Here is an 18937-nt window from a genome sequence, read left to right as displayed (position 1 = left end):
TCTGGCGGATGGGAATCCTTTGGCACTAGACAGAGGCGATGGCTGCACGGCGCTGTGAATGTGCGAAATGCCGCTGCATCGCTGGCTTTAAAGTAGCTGTTTAGGTTACGTGAGTTTTACCTCAAAACAAAATATCTCAAGTAAAAACGTGAAACGTGAAGAGCTGAGTACGGTGACGTGTTCTGAGGTTTCCTCCGTGCAGGGCCCTTCGCCACATCGGCCGCACCTGACCCCCCCCCAGCGCGGTGAGGCGCTCAGGAGCTGCGGAGGAGCAGACCCGGCTCGCTGAGGCTGGCCTCGCGGGAGGGCCCTGGGGCCCCGGCAGTGCGGCTGGCAGCACCAGGGTCCCAACAAACGCTGCGGCCCTGCTCCCCGCGGCACTGCACGTTCAGTCGAGCCCAGGAGGACAGTGTGGCGGGCGGGGGCGGCTTGGCCCCCTGGGTTCCTTCCTGTGCCCAGAAGAGCAAGGGCCAGCAAAGCAGGGACACGAAGGGAAAGGGCATGCAGCTCGAGGTCACGAGGATCACCGGGGGACGGGGTCCATGTCCAGGTCACTGTGGGATCACCTGTGTGAGATGAGAGTGCTGAGGTCACAGAGGTCACCCAGGACCCGGTCCAGGTCACTGTGAGGTCACATCTGACACAGACCAGGGTGGTGAGGTCACAGAGGTCACCCAGGACCTGGTCCAGGTCACTGAGAGATCACATCTCTGAGCAGAGCAGGGGTGGTGAGGTCACAGAGGTCACCTGAGAGCACCTCCACATCAAGGTCACTAAGAGGTCACATCTCTGAGCAGAGCAGAGGTGATGAAGTGACACCTGAGGGTGCTGAGGTAACAGGGGTCACCTGAGGACAGGATCCATGTCCAGGTCATTGTGAGGTCACGCCTGTGAGCAGATATGGGTGGTGAGGTCACGGAGGTCCCCCACCCAGGACACGGTGAGGTCACAGAGGTCACCCAGGCCAGGCCCAGGTCACTGTGAGGTCCCATCTGTGATCAGATGAGGGTGGTGAGGAAGCAGAGGTCATGCTGGCTTGTAGCCCTTGTCCGCCCTGAGGGTCCCTCCCGCGTCTGGGGGCCCAGTGGTCCAGTCGGCCGCCCAGCACACGCGGAGGTGGAGCCGACCCCTGCTGTCCGTGGGGCTCTGCAGAGCGCACGTGTCCATGGAGGTTTGACAGGGAAAGACTCTTCCTTCTGGAAACACGTCCCAGAAAGGCCGGCTTCCTGCCACAGAGCCCGTCTGTGCTCTTGTCCTCCTTTGGAGATGGCACCTGTGTGTCGCGCATGGAAGAAAGAGGCAGCACGGCGCCCAGCGTAAACCACCTAAGCCGAAGATCGCAGCGGGAAAGTGCGTCGCGGGTCACATCTAACGAGGAACAGGGAGGACGGTGACTGCTGTCACCCAGCACACCAACAGAATCGAGTCCCGGGGAAGCAAGGTGGCACCGGCCGCACGTCCCCGAGCACCTGTGACCTGGACACAAGGTCGCGCCCGGGCCCCAAGTGCTGCTCACGCTCCCGTCTGTCGGCCTGGGCCCCAGGTGTCACCCTCCTGGCGGGCCCAGGTTTCCAACGTGCAGCACGACTCACTATAGCAGGTGCTTCTAATTCCCCCTCACCCCCACCCCAGGATCAATGCCCCGCGTCCCCAGGTCGTCATCAGGGGACGCGTCCCTGCTGCCATCCTGAAGCTCCCCCTTGGCCCCCCAGGAGACCCGCTCCTGGGCACTCCTGTGTCGGCCCGGTGACCCATGGGCCCCCCCCGACGCCCCCCCCCCCCGCCTGTTATATTTTCCTGCGCTCCCGCCGGGCCCCCTCACATGCGGACGCCCTTCATCTATGTATTGGCCACTTCGGGGACAGCGGGACCACGCGGGTAATGACGGGGGGCTGGAGCGACGTGCCTCCGCAGCCCCCGGAATGCCGAGTGGACCTCATTATCCCTTCCAGGGCGCAGCCTTCCCCGCTTCCTACCGCCCCGGACCATTTCCATGCACCACCCAGCACTGCCACCCAGCGCCACCACCCAGCGCCGCCTGCCCTGCGCCGCCCATTCGGATCAAGGTGGCACCTTCCCCCTACGAACGACGCATTGAATTCTCTCCTCTACCACACGCTGTCTCCGGGAACAGGAAATTGAGTTGAAGGTTGCTGAAGGCAACTAAGGAAATTTTATTATCCAAATACAAAATTCTTTTCCTTATCATCCGACCCCAAAACAGCGCCGTGGGGAGCCGGGGGGCAGGAGACAATTGGATCAGAGACAAACACGGAGGGATCCCTGGGTGGCACAGCGGTTTGGCGCCTGCCTTTGGCCCAGGGCGCGATCCTGGAGACCCGGGATCGAATCCCACGTCGGGCTCCCGGTGCATGGAGCCTGCTTCTCCCTCTGCCTGTGTCTCTGCCTCTGTCTCTCTCTCTGTGTGTGACTATCATAAATAAATAAAAATTAAAAAAAAAAAAGAGACGAACACGGAGAAGGGGCGCGTTCCCACTTTACTTTTATTTCTGCAAACAAGCGCTGGCAAGCGGTGCGGGCCGAGGCGGCGTCCGTGCGGGGGGTTGGGAGTCGTCTGAGGAACCGGGACGCGGCCTCGATGGATCAAAGAGGTGACACAGGTCTGGGGCGGTGTACTTGGGGCCCGAGGGGGACCCATCAGGGAGCTCGCAGGGCCCCTGTGGCTGATGGGACCTCAAACAAGCGCTTGCTGCCATCGGCGCCTCCAGCATCCGAGCCCTGAGCAGGGGATGCGTGTCCCCAACACGGATGTTCATTCATGGGGCCATGCGACAAAATACTCGTGCCACCAGAGGAAAGGAAGACACTTCCACGCACAGGCCACCGCGACCGCCTGGGAACAGAACCTAACGGAACAGGCGCTCCTCCACGACGCCAAGCTCTCCAGGACACGGATGAACCTGCGGGCCGGGCCGGGCCGCCCCCCCTCCCCCTGCCGCACCCCGACGGCAGGGACAGCGTTCCTCGCGGCCTCCGTCAGCTGCATCAGAACAAGATTCTCAGCCTTATTTCACCAGAAGCTTCCCGTTTTCACGCGCAGCCAGGGTGCTAGTTTCTGTGGCATCTGTAACCAATTCCCGTAACGTGGGCGCATAAAACCACAGGAACATGTGCTCCCCCAGCTCTGGGGACCTGAGTCTGAGGTCCTGGGGGGACATGCTCCCTCCAGAGGCTCTGGGGAGGGGCCCTCCTGCTTCTTCCAGCGACTGGGGCCCCAGGCACCCTTGTCTCATCTCCGCCTCCATCCTCACAGGGCTCCTCCCCTGCGTCTGTGGCTCCTCCTCTGTCTCTTCCCAGGACCCCTGTCGTTGGACGCAGGGCCACCTCGATCTCAGATCCTCACGTCATCCCATCCGCAATGACCTCTTCCTATTTAAGGCCCCCTCCGCAGGTCTGCAGGCCAGGATGTGGGGCGTCCCTTTGGGGCTCCCACGGAGCCACACAGCCACTGCAGGGAACAGAGTCTCACTTTCCAGAGGCGACGGTGGGCTTCTTGTGCCGCTCCCTCCGGTTCCATTGTGCGCCTCGCCTTCCCACTCCTCACGCGGGTTCCTCTCTCGACTGCCTCTCGTTCATTCCCCACCTACGTGCTTCCTTCCGACGAAATTGAGGTGAGGTGCACGTAATATAAACATCACTGCCTAGGAGGCTACAATGCAGCGGCATTTGGCGCTCGCCCAAAGGTGAGCCATGCTCCCCACTGCCTGCTGCCAGGACGTTCTCATCGCCCCGGAAGGAGGCCGCGTCTCCGCGAGCAGCCCCCCACGGCCCACTCCCCAGCACCCGGCCACCGTGGATCTGCTCTCTGCCTATGTGGATCGTCATTTTCTGGATATTTCACAGAAGAGGAATCGTGCACTATGTGCCCAGATGTCGGACCCCCTTGCCGGACTCCAAGTGGGTGTGCAAGTGCCCCCTGTGAAGGCCTCCAGCCCGCGGACTCGGCCTAGATGCCATGTCTGTAAGGGATCTTCCTCCTCCTGGCCACAGCTAGGCGCCTTGAGTGCCTCAACCCCACGTGACCATTTCCATTCCCGCTTGACTCAGTGGCTCTAGTTTTATGTATCAATCAGCTGCCCGTGCGTAACAAGCATCCCCAATGCTCTAGTTGAAACATCTAGAACGATCCGGGCTGGCCCTTCTCCCTAAACTTGGTCACAAGGCCTCTGGGCTCTTCCTTGTCCACCTTCCATCTTTCAGGGGTTTTCACCCACAGGTCCCCCACCCGCACCCCAGGGTGGCATCATAATGGACACACTTCTGATTGGGCAAAAACCCCACACTTTTCAACCTTTGACGGATGGGCTCAGACGAGCTGACAGCAAACATCAAAGCTCTCCAGCATACCAGCAGCGTCGGGACACACACACGTCGCCCAGTGGTCGGGGCTCACGTGCAGGACGCCAGAGACACACAGCCCCGTGGTCCGTGAGGTCCTCAACCCACGTCCCTGGTTTTTGTTTTTGTTTTTTTTTTTTTTAAGATTTTATTATTTTATTCATGAGAGACAGAGAGAGAGAGAGGCGGAGACCCAGCCAGAGGGAGAAGCAGGCTCCATGAGGGAGCCCGATGTGGAACTTGATCCCGGGGCCCTGGGGTTACGCCCTGGGCCGAGGCAGATCCTCAAGTGCTGAGCCCCCCCAGGTGTCCCCCCCCCACATCAGAATTGTATACAAGGATGCGTCATGGAGCCGCGAACCAAACCAAATGTTGGAAAGGAAGTCGGTCAGCAGCAACGTGCAGCAAATACGGCAGGAAGAGAAGGGGCAGGGACACACAGTTCGTATCAGCAGGGCCCGACACAACCCCGTTAAGCTCCCGCTTGGCTCCTTTGAAGGAAATCGCTTGACATCAGACATGGGCATGCTTATGGCTATCGTGGAGACCGCTTTTTGTTCTAAGGTTAATTTTAGAGCGAGAAGGAGCGGGAGGAGCAGAGAAAGGACCTCAAGGAGGCTCCCCGCTGATCTCCAGACCAATCAGGCCTTGACCTCATGACCCTGAGATCACGACCTGGGCAGAAACAAGAGTTGGCAGCTCAACCGAATGAGCCACCCAGGCGCCGCTGGAGTTCATTTTAATGATAAAAACAAAGATTTTAAAAAGGACAAAAAAGCAACTCATTTTGGATGCAGGTACTTGGCAGCTATGAACTGGGTCAGTCTGGTTTGCAGGTGCACACGTGAGTGTGTTTGTGGCTTAGGGTCAGCCTGGGACTCGTGAGATCCGGCCTCACAGGTGCCCTGTTTAGGGCAACTTCATCCCCACGCGCAGGGCTGCCATCGAGCACCCCGGGCTCTGCACACGGGCACGTGGTTCTGCTGTCGTTCAGAGACGGGGTGCCAGGAGGGCGGCCTTTCCAAGCAGCCAGCCCCCGGGGGGCCGAAGCCAAGGATGCTTGCACCAGCTCTGCGGGGCCCGGTGGTGGGCTGCGGCCGCAGTGGACTGGGCTCAGGTGTGCAGAGGCAGCGGCCGCGGTGTCCTCCACCCATCCCAGCGCCTTCCTTTCCACCTCAGCGAAATGCACCAGGGAAACCGAGTCAGCAGCCGACCACACTCCTGAGTTGGCGCAAGTGGGCGCAGGGCTGGGGCGCGGGAGCTCGGGGCCCCTGGGGCACCTCTCTGCCCTCCCCGGCCAGCACTCACTGAGGGCGCATTCTGTTCCTGTCCTGGAGGAGCTGCCGTCCAGGCGCTTGGCGGCCACCCAGGGTGCTGCGTGGGGCCTCCCCCGGCCCGGGAGGCCCCGGGGCGCACAAAGCCGTCCTGTGCAGGCCCTTCCCCGCCCAAAACCACAGCGAGTGGCAGCTCCTCAAGGCCCCGGGGTGAAAGGCACCTTTGTTCCCTGCGAGATGTGTGTCCGTGATAAACCCTGGGAGCGCTGTGCGTGGGTGCGGACTGGTCTGCGGGGACGACAGCTCCCACAGCAGCCTGTCGTCCACAGCCGTCCCAGCTAACAGAAATCACGTCACAGACTTCCCGCGTCGTGGCGCTCTCGTGGCGGGCGTGCACGCAGTGTTCTCGGCAGTTGTGAAACACGCACGGCGTTTGCGACCGTGGTACGTGCAGACTTACACCTGACACTTAGTGAGCTAGCTGCACCTACACGGCTCCGTACAACCCGGCTCACAGAGCCTGGAAACGACCCCGTGAAAGGGGGCCAGGGCCTGAAAACGTTTTTACAAAACCACACTACAGAGAAAAGAAATGCCTTTTGCAAAAAAAGAAAAAGAAAAAGAAAACACAATAGAAGAGGCCGAGAGGAGAGTGCACCTGTGCGCTGTGAATGATGTAACGACGCTGGTAAAAGCATAAACGGAAATAAGGTACTCAGGGGGCAAAAGGTCACCGGGGTCACTAATAACACCTCCCCCAAGATACATTTGTTACTATTGCGATTGTTCACGAGCTCGTTCTCTTGCCAAAAAGCAAATGTTTAACAGTTGCACGCGCGCGACGCACCGACACCGTCTGATAAAGGGAATTCAGCGAAGCAGGGTCCGCTGCGGGCCGAGGCTGCGCTTTCCCCGCAAAACTGCAGGACGGGCCTCGCGCGCGCTCCCGACCTCCGCTCGTCCCCGTGGTCGGCGGAGACGCACTGCGCATGTCCGCGCGCTCCCGCCGCGCACACACTGCGCATGCGCGCCGCGGCCCCCGCCGGGCCTCCGGCTCGCTCCCGCTGGGCAGGCACCGCGCATGCCCGCCCCCGGCCCTCCGCCGGCCCCGCTCCCTCAAGCGCCTCGCGGCGGGCACGCACTGCGCATGCTCACACCCCCAGGCTGCTGCCCCTCCCCCGCGCCCAGCCCTAGCGCCCCCCGCCCTTGCAGCCACGCCCCCACCGCGGCCCGGCCAAGGTCGCCGCGTCCGACGCCGGGGAGCGCGCGGGGCCCGGGCCGCCGTGATGACGTCACGCGCTGCGGTGACGCGCGACGTGGGCGACCTTGTTGGGGAGCGCGGCCGGCGCGCCCGTTTTGAAGCTGCCGGGGCTGCGCCGGCCTGTCCGCGCTCCTGCCGCGCCGCCGCCGGGACGCCGCCGCCGGGACCCCGCCCGGCGCCCCTCCCGCTCCCGGGGGCGCCGTCCTCCGCCCCGACCTGCGCCCCGCGCCTCGCCTCGGTATCGGGCCCGTGACCCCGCGACCCCCGCGACCCCGAACTCCGGGCCCGTGACCCCGCGACCCCGCGACCCCGAACTCCAGGTTCCAGTCGCGTGACCCCGCCACCCCGAACTCCGTGCCCCTGACCCGCGACCCCGGGACCCCGAACCCGGGGTTCTAGCCGCCTGACACTCCGGACCCCGCGACCCGGCCGTGACCCCGCAACCCCGGGACCCAGAATTCCGATTTCTAGGCGCGTGACCCCTGAGACCCCGCCCCCCGGCTCGTGACCCCGGGACCCCAATCTCTGGGCCTGTGACCACGGCGTCCCCAAACTCTGGACTCCGCGCCCCCAGCCTGTGACCCCGTGACCCCGAACTCCGGGTTCACAATCCCTGGTCCCTGGGACCAGGAATTCCGGGTTCTACACGCGTGACCCGGCGACCCCGAACTGAGGGTTCGCAATCCCTGCCTACCCGGGACCCCGAACTCCGGGTTCGGCCCCCAGGGCCCGGGGCTGCAAGCCCGGCACCCTCACTAGGCCGCTGTCACCCCCGTCCCCGGGACCCCCGCTGGTGTCCAACCCCGGCCCTGCCAGCTCCATTCCGGCCACACTCGGCCGCGGCGTCCGCGGGGTGCAGAGGAGGGGCTCCCCGGGAGCACACCTCGGCCGTCGGGATGCCGCCCGGCAAAGTCCTGCAGCCGGTCCTCAAGATGAAGGTGGACGAGCTGTTCCTGTGCTGGCTCAGCGAGTCCAGCACGCAGGCGCTCCTGCGGGACTGCCTGCAGCGGATCAAGGTGCCCGGGAGGAGCCCCGGCGCCCTGCTCGCCCCCGCTGCGCCCGCCTGCAAGCCCGGGGTGCTGGACGGCCTGGGGGTGCCCAGCCTGGCCCCCGCGTCCACCGCGCTCCCGCTGGGAGCCGCCTCAAGTCCCAGGAGCGGCCCACACGCGCGAGGGACTCGTCGATCCACGGGGACCAGAGCCGTAAGTCCGTGCGCACTTCCGCTCGCACCTCCGAGGGTAGCATGGGGGGGTTGTGGCCGCACCAGCGTCGCGCTCAGGTGGGTCCCCACACGGCGGCCCTGCGCGCTGAAGCCGACCCACGCGGCCGTGTGGTTCCCGAGGTTGCTCGAGTCGTGGCCTTCAGGGGCCTGCTTTTGCAGTTTCTTCTAGAGGCTCGGCCGTGGAGCCTAGAGGTAACTGCCTCCCGTGTGGTCTCGTCCCTAAAGGGTCCGGGTGCTCACAGTCAGGGGTGCAGTGGACAAGGCGTGCATTTCTGCCACCAGGCTCCGTGGCCCTTCAGAGCCCTCCGCGGTGGCCGCAGCAGTTCACGAGCGGGCGTGGCTGGTGCCCATACCGCAGGCGGGGGCACTGCTGCGCCGGGACCTGTTGTGACGCGGCCCACGGGGTGTCTGTGGAGAGCAGGCAGGAGGCTCAAGGCCACGCCAGACCCCGCCTGCTGTGGACGCCCCGGGTCGCCCCCCAGGGAGGCTCCTCCAGCTGCAGGCCCCAGACCGTCCTGCCTGCCCTGGCTCGGGTCTCTGTCCCCCTGACCTGCAGGACCAACACACGGTCCATGGTCACGCCCGAAGCGCTCGTCGCCCGGAGGCCATGGGGCATGTGAGAGGCCAGCGCTCGCGCAGGAGGCTTCCTCTCGCAGGGCCGGGGGCGTCCGTCCTCAGCAGGCCTGCTCGGGGCTGACCCTGAAGCCCGTCTCGGGGAGGCCCCTCCACTCTCGCAGGTGCATTCTGGAGCCTTGGGACCCCCGTGACCTTGCGTGAACCCCGTGGGGTCTGCAGGTGGCAGGTCAGGGCTCTGGATGCCTCCTGAAGGGCATGTTTCTGTAAAGGAGGCACGGAGGTGCGTGGCGCTGCGGGTTAAGTTCAGGTGTTCACAGCACAGAGAGGTTTTTCATGTCAAGTGGGAAGCACATTGGGCAGGAGGGGACAAGGGGACTTGGGAAGACGTCCCGTGTCCCGCCTTGCTCACAGGCTGCAGCGGTTGGGCCGTGCGAAGGCTGGCTGATGGGCGGGGCCGCCTGCACCGTCTGACCGGGGGCGCGTGGCCGCCTGCCTGTGGCTCGGGCAGGGTGTTTGGGCAGGATGCAGCTCTGGGCCCAGGATGCTCGGCAGGGTGCTCGGCAGGGTGCTCGGGCAGGGTGTGGCTCTGGGCCCACGATGCTTGGGCAGGGTGCTTCAGCAGGGTCTTTGGGCAGGGTGCTCGGGCAAGGTGCAGGTCTGGGCCCAGGGTGCTCAGGCAAGGTGCTTGGGCAGAGTGTAGCTCTGGGCCCACGGTGCTCAGGCAGAGTGCTTCAAGCAGGGTATTTGGGCAGGTACTTGGGCAGGGTGCTCAGGCAGGCTGCAGGTCTGGGCCCCGGGTGCTTGGGCAGAGTGCTTGGGCAGGATGCAGTGCTCTGGGCCCACAGTGCTTCGGCAGGGTGTTCAGGCAGGTGCTTGGGCAGGGTGCTTGGGCAGGGTGCGGCTCTGGGCCCACGATGCTTGGGCAGGTACTTGGGCAGGTGCTTGGGCAGGGTGCTCGGGCAGGGTGTTCGGGCAGGGTGTAGCTCTTGGCCCAAGGTGCTCGGGCAGGGTGCTTGGGCAGGGTGTGGCTCTGGGCTCATGATGCTTGGGCAGGGTGCTTCGGCAGGGTGCTTGGGCAGGTGCTCAGGCAGGTGCTTGGGCAGAGTGCTCGGGCAGGGTGCAATGCTCTGGGCCCAGGGTGCTCGGGCAGGGTGCAGCTCTTGGCCCAAGGTGCTTGGGCAGGGTGCTCGGGCAAGGTGCAGGTCTGGGCCCAGGGTGCTCAGGCAGGTGCTTGGGCAGGGTGCAGCGCTGTGAGCCCAGGATGCTGTGCATGCTTCCTCGGCTGGCTGCCAGGGCTCGTGGATGCTGTGCGCCCGGCGGGGGGGGGGGGGGGGTACTGGTGAGCTACCACGATTCACGCCCAGTCCACGGAGCACCCGAGTCTCGCTTCCAGCTCGGGTCACGGTCTCGGTCATGAGATTCAGCCCCGCGTTGGGCTCCACGCGCAGCACGGACTCTGCTGGAGACTGTGCGCCTCTCCCTCTGCCCCCGCGCTCTCCCCCCCAAGGCAGAGACGCACCCCGTGTGCTGCCGCAGCCCTGAGACACCCTGAGACCCGGCAGGTGCCGGTGCAGGACACAGGAGGAGGCAGGGAGGGGCTGCTGGGACCTGCCGCCGCCTCGGGGCCATGGGAGGTCCCTGGGCTGCTCGGCAGTGCCCGCGACCAGCAGGGCAGCCGTTTTGACGAGGAGCAGAACGCGGTTTTTCTCTTTGGGGTGTTCACGGCAACATCGGCTCTTGTCGGGGACGTGACGTTGACCTGATGCGCGTCCTGGCGTGTTTGGAATTTACGGACTGTTTCAGGGGAACCTCGGGCAGTGAGGTGTTCTCACGTGGACCAGACGCCAGGGGCCCAGTGCCATGCTCCCCGCCCACGCGCTGCGGCGGCCGTGTGAACGGAGACCCGATTCCCAGGCACAGACGGCACGGGCCGGTCGGGTGCTGCTCACGGTCTGAGGGCAGGTCCCAGGGACAGAAGCACCCTGCTCCAGACACGGGAAGGCGGAAGGTGCGCCCTGTGCGGCGGCTTCTCAGCCCTGCTCCGTGTGATTCCCCAGCTGCGAGGGCGCGGAGGCACGGGTCGTCCAAACGCTCCCACTGAGCGCCCGACGGCCCTGTTATGTCACGCACCCCGCGAGTGTCGCCGCACACGGATTACGTGATGGGTTTGCAAACACGCTACATACACGCTGGGCACACTTGGACGGCCCCTTGCCTGACTCCCCGCGGAGAAGGCGGAGTCTGAATGGCGGGGACTCCATGCGTCTCACTCCCACGGTCCCACCAGGATGTCCCTGCTACGATGACCCTAAACGTGCCTCTAGGGAGGTTCTTCCCAGGGCAGTCAGAGCTAACTGTGCGCGGGAGTGTCTGCGGACTTCCTACCCCGGGGACCTCGTCCACGGGAGACATCGAGGTGCAGTTTGAGGGACCACGGACCCGGCTTTCCTTCCTAGAGGACGCAAAGTGCTGCTTTAAACACATGTTGGAGCTTAGGTCTGGTCCAGCGGCCAGTTCACGCTCCCTGCAGGGCCTCCCCCTACTCCTCCCCCCCACAGAGGGGAACGTCCTGGTGACCTGGACCAGTGGCCAGTTCACACTCCTCCAGGGCCTCCCGCCTGCTCCTCCCCCCCACAGAGGGGAACGTCCTGGTGACCTACCATGTCCGTTCATCCTGTGTGTGCCGTGTGGTGAGCGATAAGGACTCAGGTTATAAGTAACCCTAACGTCGCCTCGTCTCTCCACGTCTTGGAGCATTGTAGCTCCCGGGCCTGGGGAAGCCCCGACTGTCCCTGGGGGACTCCCCCAGAGGCGCGCTAACGCATCAGGGGACAGGATACCCAGGATACCTTCGCCTGTGACCACCGTCAGCAGACACAGCCTTGGCGGTGGGATCTGACGTCCCTGAAACGCCGAGGGCCGCCGCCTGGGCAGTAGAGCTTGCTCGCACCTGCGCTCTGGTCGCCGATAAGGTTCCCTTCGGGTATTTCCTCTGGTCTTAGGTTGGATTCTCTTCTAACATGGAGCCGGGAGGGTTCTCCGTATAAAGCTTGAAGCACGTGCTTTGTAACGCAGGTGTTCCGAAGGAGGTAGGGCGTGTGAGGACTTGCTCACAACGTTGGGGGGTATGGGGGTCCCTCGGGAGGGGTGCGAGGGCCCCCTCAGGGGGTGGGAGGGCATGGGACCCCTCACGTGGTGGGGGGGCATGGGACCCTGTCTGTTGGGGAGGGCAGAGTGTCCTTCAGGACGTTCTGGGGTTCAGGGGCTCCCACAGCGGGTGGGGGGATGCAGGGGCTCCATGGCAAGTGGGGACACTTCTGACTCTCGGGGGGCCCCTGCTGACTCACAGAGCCTCCAGTCTCCCCAGCTCCAGAGAAGCCTGCCTGGATGCTGATGCCCCAGAGGCTCACCTGCCCTGCGACTCACAGCTGTACTGTCCTGGACGTCACCTACGGGAGGGTCTGTCCCCAGCTGCACCTGCCCCGATGCCCCTGAGCGGCTCCCTGGCTGCCACTTCGGGGTGCAGCCATCACAGACGTCAGGTGGCCTGGCTGTCGCCTAGGCGGTGCTTTCCCCTTTCCCGCTTTCAAGCTCCGTTCACTCTGACACACCGCCGTGTCCCCCAAGCAGCCAGTGTTGTCGTGAGGCTCGTCTCCTGCAGCCATGTGTCCTGCAGATCACCAGCAGCTGCGTTCCATCTGCACCCCGCGGTGGTGCCTTCCTGTGGGCCCGTGCGGCCCGCTGCGTCCTGGGCTGCTTTCTGCTGTCGTGATGAATCCCGCTGAGGGTTTTAGTTTTTTTTTTTTTAAGATTTTATTTATTTATTTATTCATGAGAGACACAGACAGAGAGGCAGAGACACAGGCAGAGGGAGAAGCAGGCTCCCTGCGGGACTCGATCCCGGGACCCCGGGGCCACGCCCTGAACCGAAGGCAGACGCTCCACCCCTGAGCCCCAGGGTGTCCCAGGACTTAGGTTTTTAAGTGTTAGTGTCGACATATGTTTTCGTTTCTCTTGGGGAAACGCCTACAGTGCAGTTCCTGGGGGTGACGGTGAAGACACACTTAAAGTCTGGGGAACCGGGCGCGCTGTTCTCCGGGGTGGCCGCACCTTTTGGCATCCCGCGGGGGGTGCACGGGGATCTGGCCGCCCTCCCTGTGGTAGCTTCCATCCCGCTCCACACTGCGGGCGTCCGCGTCACCGGGGTCACACCGTGCACGCCTCATGGGACGGCTGTCAAGCAGCTCCTGGGGTTTTGGCCAGGGGCGCGCTGAGGCCGCGTGTGTCGTCGGTGAACTGTGGACGCACGTCCTCCTCCCGCGTTGCCTCCTTCGCGGGCTTGCTCGCTTTGCGCGGACGTGCTGCGGTTCCCTGCGCGACCCGTTACAGCTGCTGCACGTGCAGCGTCCACTGCTGCTCGGTGACGTCCTTTCCCTTCGTGCTCACGTCTCCAGAAGCAGGAAAGCTTCACGCGTCGATGACGTGCAACTTGCCACGGGTTTTTGTTGTGTCCCAAATAGGACATGGCATCATCTAAACAGTCTTTGCCACGCTCAGGGTCGAAAAGGTTTGCTCCTCTTTCTTCTATGAGATTTGCAAGCTGGGCTTTTACATTTAGGTTTTGGGGTGCGTTTCAGGCTACGTTTCATATGTGGTCGTCCTGCGTAAGGTCCATCCTACGTCCTGGGCCGTCAGAAGGTTCGCAGTCGCTCTTCAGGAAGAAGTATTTTAAACATTAGTCGGACGGCAGGGACCGGGGATGCTTGTCCCTCTGTGCCCCTCCGTCCCCCCCACTCTCATAAATATACCTCTGAACCCTTGAGTTGCTAGTAATCTTACCCCAAAACGTATGTACAAGCGCACAAATGAGGAAAAGCTTTCTTTTTTTATATTTGGAATAAGATTTCGGGCTTGTAGCAGCGTTTCCCGTGCAGCAGTCCCGTCCGTGGGATGTCTCACAGAGCCCCGTGCCGTGGTGCCTGGTTCGCGCGCACCTCGGTTGCTGCAGAAATCCGCAGCGGCGAAGCCGGAGGACTTCATTTGAAGGTGGCGTTTTATCCCGCCCGGTGAGGCCGCACGCAGGCGCCCAAGCTCTTGCATGCGTGCCTCGCTTTGCCGTGGGCCTCCTGTGCTCTGGCCCCGTCGCCGTGGCGTGAACAGACCGCCCCACGCTGAGGACCTAACAGGCAGAGCTCACAGCTCTGGAGCGGCATGTGGGGCAGCTTGGGGTGCAGGCATCTGCTATGCATGGCGCTCTGCTGCCCGCCCTGTGTGCACGCCAGGAGCGTTGCACCAGCAGGGAGGGGCGGCCCCATGCATGGCTCGCACACACCCTCCCGTGGCGGCAGCGATGTGTGGCCCCCGCACGAGTCCAGCATGTCCTTGTGGGACAGGCTGCGGTCACATTGCAGCGGGGAGGCAGGGAGGCCCTTCCCATGTGTTAAAGCTGCACAGGTCGCATGTCCTGTCGGGGGCGTGCACGGAAAGAGGAACGCAGCAAAACCAGCCGGCATGGCCGTGCTTGGCAGGACACCCCGCGGCCCCGTCTGATGCACGCCGTCCCCGGATCCCTCGTCCCGGTCGCGTGGTATTCGGGCAGCCTTCCTGCCAGTGACCTCTGGGTCTGAGTGGACCAGCCTCCCTGTGGCCTCACACAGCACGCCCGGGTCGCCCAGCACCTGCGTTTTCCAGGCACCTGGTGGTTTGCACACCCTGCCTGGGTCTGAGTGTCTGGACGCCTCAGACGGAGTCCGTGGCAGACCTGTGAATCCTAGAGGACCTATAAGAAGTGGCAGACATGGACTTGCTGGGGTGAGACAGCAGGGAGGTGGGGGTGGGGGACGTGCTCCCGAACAGGAATTAGAACAGGAACAGGGAGGGTGCTTAGGGCACTCGGGGCGGCGCCCCTGCTCTCCCGGCCCTGTAGCTGCAGAGGCCCCGTAGCTGCAGACTCGTGTCCTTGTCCGGGGTCCAAGCCCCCAGGTGGCAGCACCAGGAGGAGCACAAAGGATTCGCAGGACTCCAGGGATCCTGAGCTCATCGCTCATCACTAATGCGCCGCCCAGGGCCGGACGTTCATAATCGTTCATAATCGGGGGCCGGGGCGGGGGAGGGGAGCTCATGGGAGCCCTGCATTTCCATAAACCTGAAAGTGAAGCCTGTTATGGAGGGAAGGTGGGTGCAGTGTGCTCTGGGCCAGGGCTTAGTGACCGCCGGCATTTCCTGGATGTCCCTGTCCATGGAGCAGGAAGAGAGGCCACGTCCACCTGCTGGGAGTCCACCTGCTGAGAGGCGGGATGCCAAGTGCAGGTGGACAAGGTGTCCCTGGAGTCCTGCGGTTTCCTGGGGGCCCAGCTCTAGAGGGTCTGCGAAGGAGACGCCCGCCCAGGTCCGTGGGGGCCTGGTTCAGGAAGGGGCGTGTGCTGGAGCTAACGCGGCTTCGTGCTGCTCCGGGGTCCTGCGTGGCTTCGGGACGCCTGTGTCTCTGCGCTTATTGAAACGGTACCTACGCCGTGTGCTGGACTGCACCGTCCGCGTGAACCCTGTGCACGTGGCTGCTGTGCCTGCCAGGCGGTGCACACTGGACACCTCAGAGGAAGGAAGGGAGAGAAGCGACGGCGGCGACGGGCAAGGACCAGTAAAGAGCCGCCATCTTCTAGGGGATTGGAGAGGGCAGCAGCCCCCTGGGTCCTTTCCCGTCTGGGTGCCCACCCAGGCGCTGGTGGCCAAGGAGCCTCAGGGGGAGCAGATTGCGGGTGGGTCCTGGGGCACGGGCGTCGGGGGCAGGGTGAGGCCTGCAGCGAGTGCTCCATGTGTGTCGTCACAAGAAGAGGGCCGTCCTTCTCCGGAGGACGCAGTGTTGCCCATGGAGGGGCATCTCGGCTGCCCATACCCCAGACGTAACACTCGCTCGGTACTCGAGTGTTTCTGTCTAGTACATGGCAGCCTTAATCTGGGCCGCGCAGGTGGGCTCCCTCTGGGCCCTGCAGGTGTGCTTGCTCAGGGTTCTACAGGTGTCCTTTCTCGGGGCTGTACAGGTGTGCTAGCTGTAGGGAGTACAGGTGCGCTCACTGTGGATCCTGCAGGTGCGCTCATTGTGAGCGTGCAGGTGCACTTGCTCTGGAGAGGACAGGTGCACTCACTCTGGGCCGTGCAGGTGCACTCACTCTGGGCCCTGCAGGTGTGCTCACTCTAGAGTATGCAGGTGCGCTTGCTCTGGGGTGTGCAGATGCACTTGCTCTGGACCCTGCAGGTGCGCTGACTCTGGGGAGTACAGGTGTGTCAGTGGGGAGTGCAGGTGTGCTTCCTCTGGGCCCTGCAGGTGCGCTCACTCTGGGGAGTGCAGGTGTGTAGCTCTGGGGAGTACAGGTGTGCTGGCTCTGGGCCCTGCAGGGTGGTTGGTTCCTGTCGGTGGGATGGCTGGACACTGAGGTTTTGCTCCCCTTTGCTGCTGGGTGTGCCTTAGTGTCTGTGTCACACCTGGGATCCTGTCCTTGAAACCACTCGGGTCACACGGGGGACCTCTGGCAGGCTTTGGGGGTCGGCCTCCTCCTTGTGTCTTTCCTTCCTGGTGCCGAGGGAGGTGGAGAGCCTGGGACGTTAGGTTCCCAGCCCCCTGCTCCGTCCACCCTGTGCTCTCTGTGCATGGTCAGGACAGTCCCTGTGTGGCCACGACGTGGGGCCATCTGTGCTGTGTGCCTACGTCAGCTTGCATTGTGCCCGTGTTAGTAGGAGCCGTCCTACGTCCCCTGGACCCTGTGCGCCCTGCTGCGTCCTGAACCTCACATACTGTGCTCCGTCGCCCTCTGGTCACTTCCTGCAGTGAGCGGCCCTCCCTTACCTGGGTCGTCTTCCCTGGTAGCTGCTCCGCCGTACCAGTGGCCTTTGCTGCTCCCCGCTTACCTGCGCGTCATCCGAGGTACACAACGCATATTCCGCACGAGCTGCCCTACGGCACGTTGTCTGCCTCTGCCTCTGCAGGAAGGCCGGGTGGGATCGTGCAGGCCTCGGACCCGGTGCTGTATTTCCTCAGCCCTAAGTGCAGAGGGCGGGGTGGTGGTGCAGACCCCTTTGTTCCGGGCGGGATTTCAGGGAGGGAGCAGCTGCTCTGGAGAGCGCCCCGCCCCCCTCCGCCGCCTCTGCTCTCTAGCTGGGTCACCTCCTGGCGGGGACAGCGCCCCCGCCCCGCCCCCGCCCCCGGGGCCAGCAGGCGTGTCCCACAGGGCTCCTTGCGGGGCGCAGGCAGGAGCAGGGGCGCAGGCAGGGGCAGGGGCACGGGGAGCGCAGCGGCCAGAGCACCCCAGGAGCCAGCTCCGACGGCTCCCTCCCGCCCAGTGGCTCCCGCCCGCGGCCGTGGGGAGGAGAGGGAGCCCCCCCCTGCAGCCATGTGCCCTCGTCAGCCTGTGGAATGCGCGCCGCCGGGGCCCGGCCCCAAGAGCACCCGGCCGGCCACGCATGGAGCGCGCTGAGCCCGGCCGCCCAGACCGTCCCGCCGGGCGCCGCGGCCCCCCCGAGCCCCCCGGGCCCGCGCAGCCCCGCGAGCCAGAGCGCAGCGCCTGGACCGGCCTGCGGAGGCCCGTGCGCGCCGACATGCGGCTCCGGGAGCTGTCGCTGCGCCAGGACCCCGATCTGCGGCAGGAGCTGGCCTCCCTGGCCCGCGGCTGCGACTTTGTGCTGCCGTCCCGCTTCAAGAAGAGACTCAAAGCCTTCCAGCAGGTGCGGCGGGAGGCCGGGGGGCCGCGTCCCGGGATGGGGGCTTGCGTGCCCGGGCCTGCCCTCCGCGGTCGGGGTGGTTGGGGTGGTCGGGGCCTGCGGGCGTCCCCCGGAGCGGGAGCGGGGCAGCCGGTGTGCCTTGGGCCAGCCGCCCCGCCCGTCCTCAGCCCGTCCTCAGCCACCCCTGAGGACCGCCATCCCCGCAGCTGCTGGCGGTCCTCGGGAGTCATCCCCGGGGCTCTTCCCCGCGTGGACCAAGGAAGCGTGTCCCGCTCCCTGCCGTGTCGCCCCGGGGCTCCCGCAGCCCGTTGTCAGGGACTTGTACTAACCGCTGGCTTGTGAACTTTGTCGTCGTCCCGTGAGCTCAGAGGAGGAAAACGTGGCTTTGTGTGTGTGACTGTGTACATTTGTGTCTACGTGTGTCCCTGTGTGTGTCCGTGTGTCCGTGCGTGTCTCTACGCGTGTGTCTGTGTGTCGTCAGCTGGTCTCGGGACCACGAAATTGAAAAGTCTGGCTCTTCCTGTGAGTTCCCAAGTTACTCTGTATCGCGGGTTTATCTGTGGCCTGTCACCCTCCACCTGCCCCCTAGTGCTCGGGTGCCAGGGGTCGGTTGGGGATAGGACCACAGGTCTGCACAGGGGAGACAGGACAGGGGCCAGGATGTGGGGACAGGATGGGGTGGACCAGATGGGGCAAAGGATGGAGGGTGGATGGCGTGGGAGTAGGATGGGGCACAGGGTGGGTGGTCTGGGTGGGGGGCACAGGAGCGCAGGGCTGGAGCGGGAGACAGGACAGGGTGGAGGTAGGACGGGGCACAGCAGCACAGGGCTGGAGGCGGGGCACTGCTCCCCAAATGCCTTCTGTCTGGGCCGACTGACACTTGCCACGAGAAAGCCCAGCGTTTCCTCGGCACGTGGGGCACGTGGGGCACGTGGGGACTGGGCGCCCGTGTGGCCTCAGGAAAGAGCCCCCAGAGTCCCCGGTCTGTGCAGGGCTGGGAGGGGGAATCAGTCGTCTGCGTGGGCACTGGGGTTGGGGGCGGGGAAGGGCTGCTTGGCTGACGCTGTGACTGCAGTTTTAGGGTCAGGAGCTGCCGGGCCCTGCGTGCCTTGGGGGCTCGGAGGTTGCGTGGGGAGGTGGGTGGAGCTGTGCTCTGCTCCCTGTGCGTGGGGAACCGGAGCACTTGGCCGCGGCAGCGCCTGCTCGGGATCTTTAAGGCGGAGGGGGGATCAGGGGATCGAAGGGGGGATCAGGGGATCGGCCCTGTGGAGTCCTCACACCGCAGCTGCTCCTCCTCCTCCGGGTGTGCTGGGTGGGCCGACCTTCCAGGTGTCGCCTTGCGCTGGGCCTGGGCCGCAGGTGGGCTGATGGTCCTGCAAGTGACTTGCCCTCGCCCTCGGGGCTGCTGCCCGCAGAACGGGTTCCTGAAGCCCTGGTGGTCCTAGGCTGACCGGCGGCGTCTGCAGCATCACTGTGGGGACAAGTTCTGAGAATTCCTTTAGCAGGAGGCTGTTCCCGTGCGGGAGACAGCAG

At 64.5% G+C, this 18937-nt stretch overlaps 1 protein-coding gene across 2 annotated transcripts in view; it reads left to right on the top strand.

Moving 5' to 3' along the window:
* Positions 1-6989: 6989 nt before the first annotated feature.
* Positions 6990-18937, top strand: part of PPP2R3B (protein phosphatase 2 regulatory subunit B''beta) — a 38888-nt gene continuing 26940 nt past the window's right edge. For both annotated transcript variants that reach the window (XM_055338576.1, XM_055338575.1), the window contains exon 1: positions 6990-8096. In XM_055338576.1, coding sequence (XP_055194551.1) covers positions 7791-8096 — 306 coding nt within the window. In that variant the 5' untranslated portion in view covers positions 6990-7790. The remainder of the gene's footprint in view (positions 8097-18937) is intronic.

This window comes from Nyctereutes procyonoides, unplaced genomic scaffold (assembly GCF_905146905.1).
Source record: "Nyctereutes procyonoides isolate TBG_1078 unplaced genomic scaffold, NYPRO_anot_genome, whole genome shotgun sequence".
In the NCBI taxonomy this organism is placed as follows: Eukaryota; Metazoa; Chordata; class Mammalia; order Carnivora; family Canidae; genus Nyctereutes; species Nyctereutes procyonoides.
The sequence above is the reverse complement of the archived record's forward strand: the minus strand, read 5'-3'. Positions and strand labels throughout refer to the sequence as shown.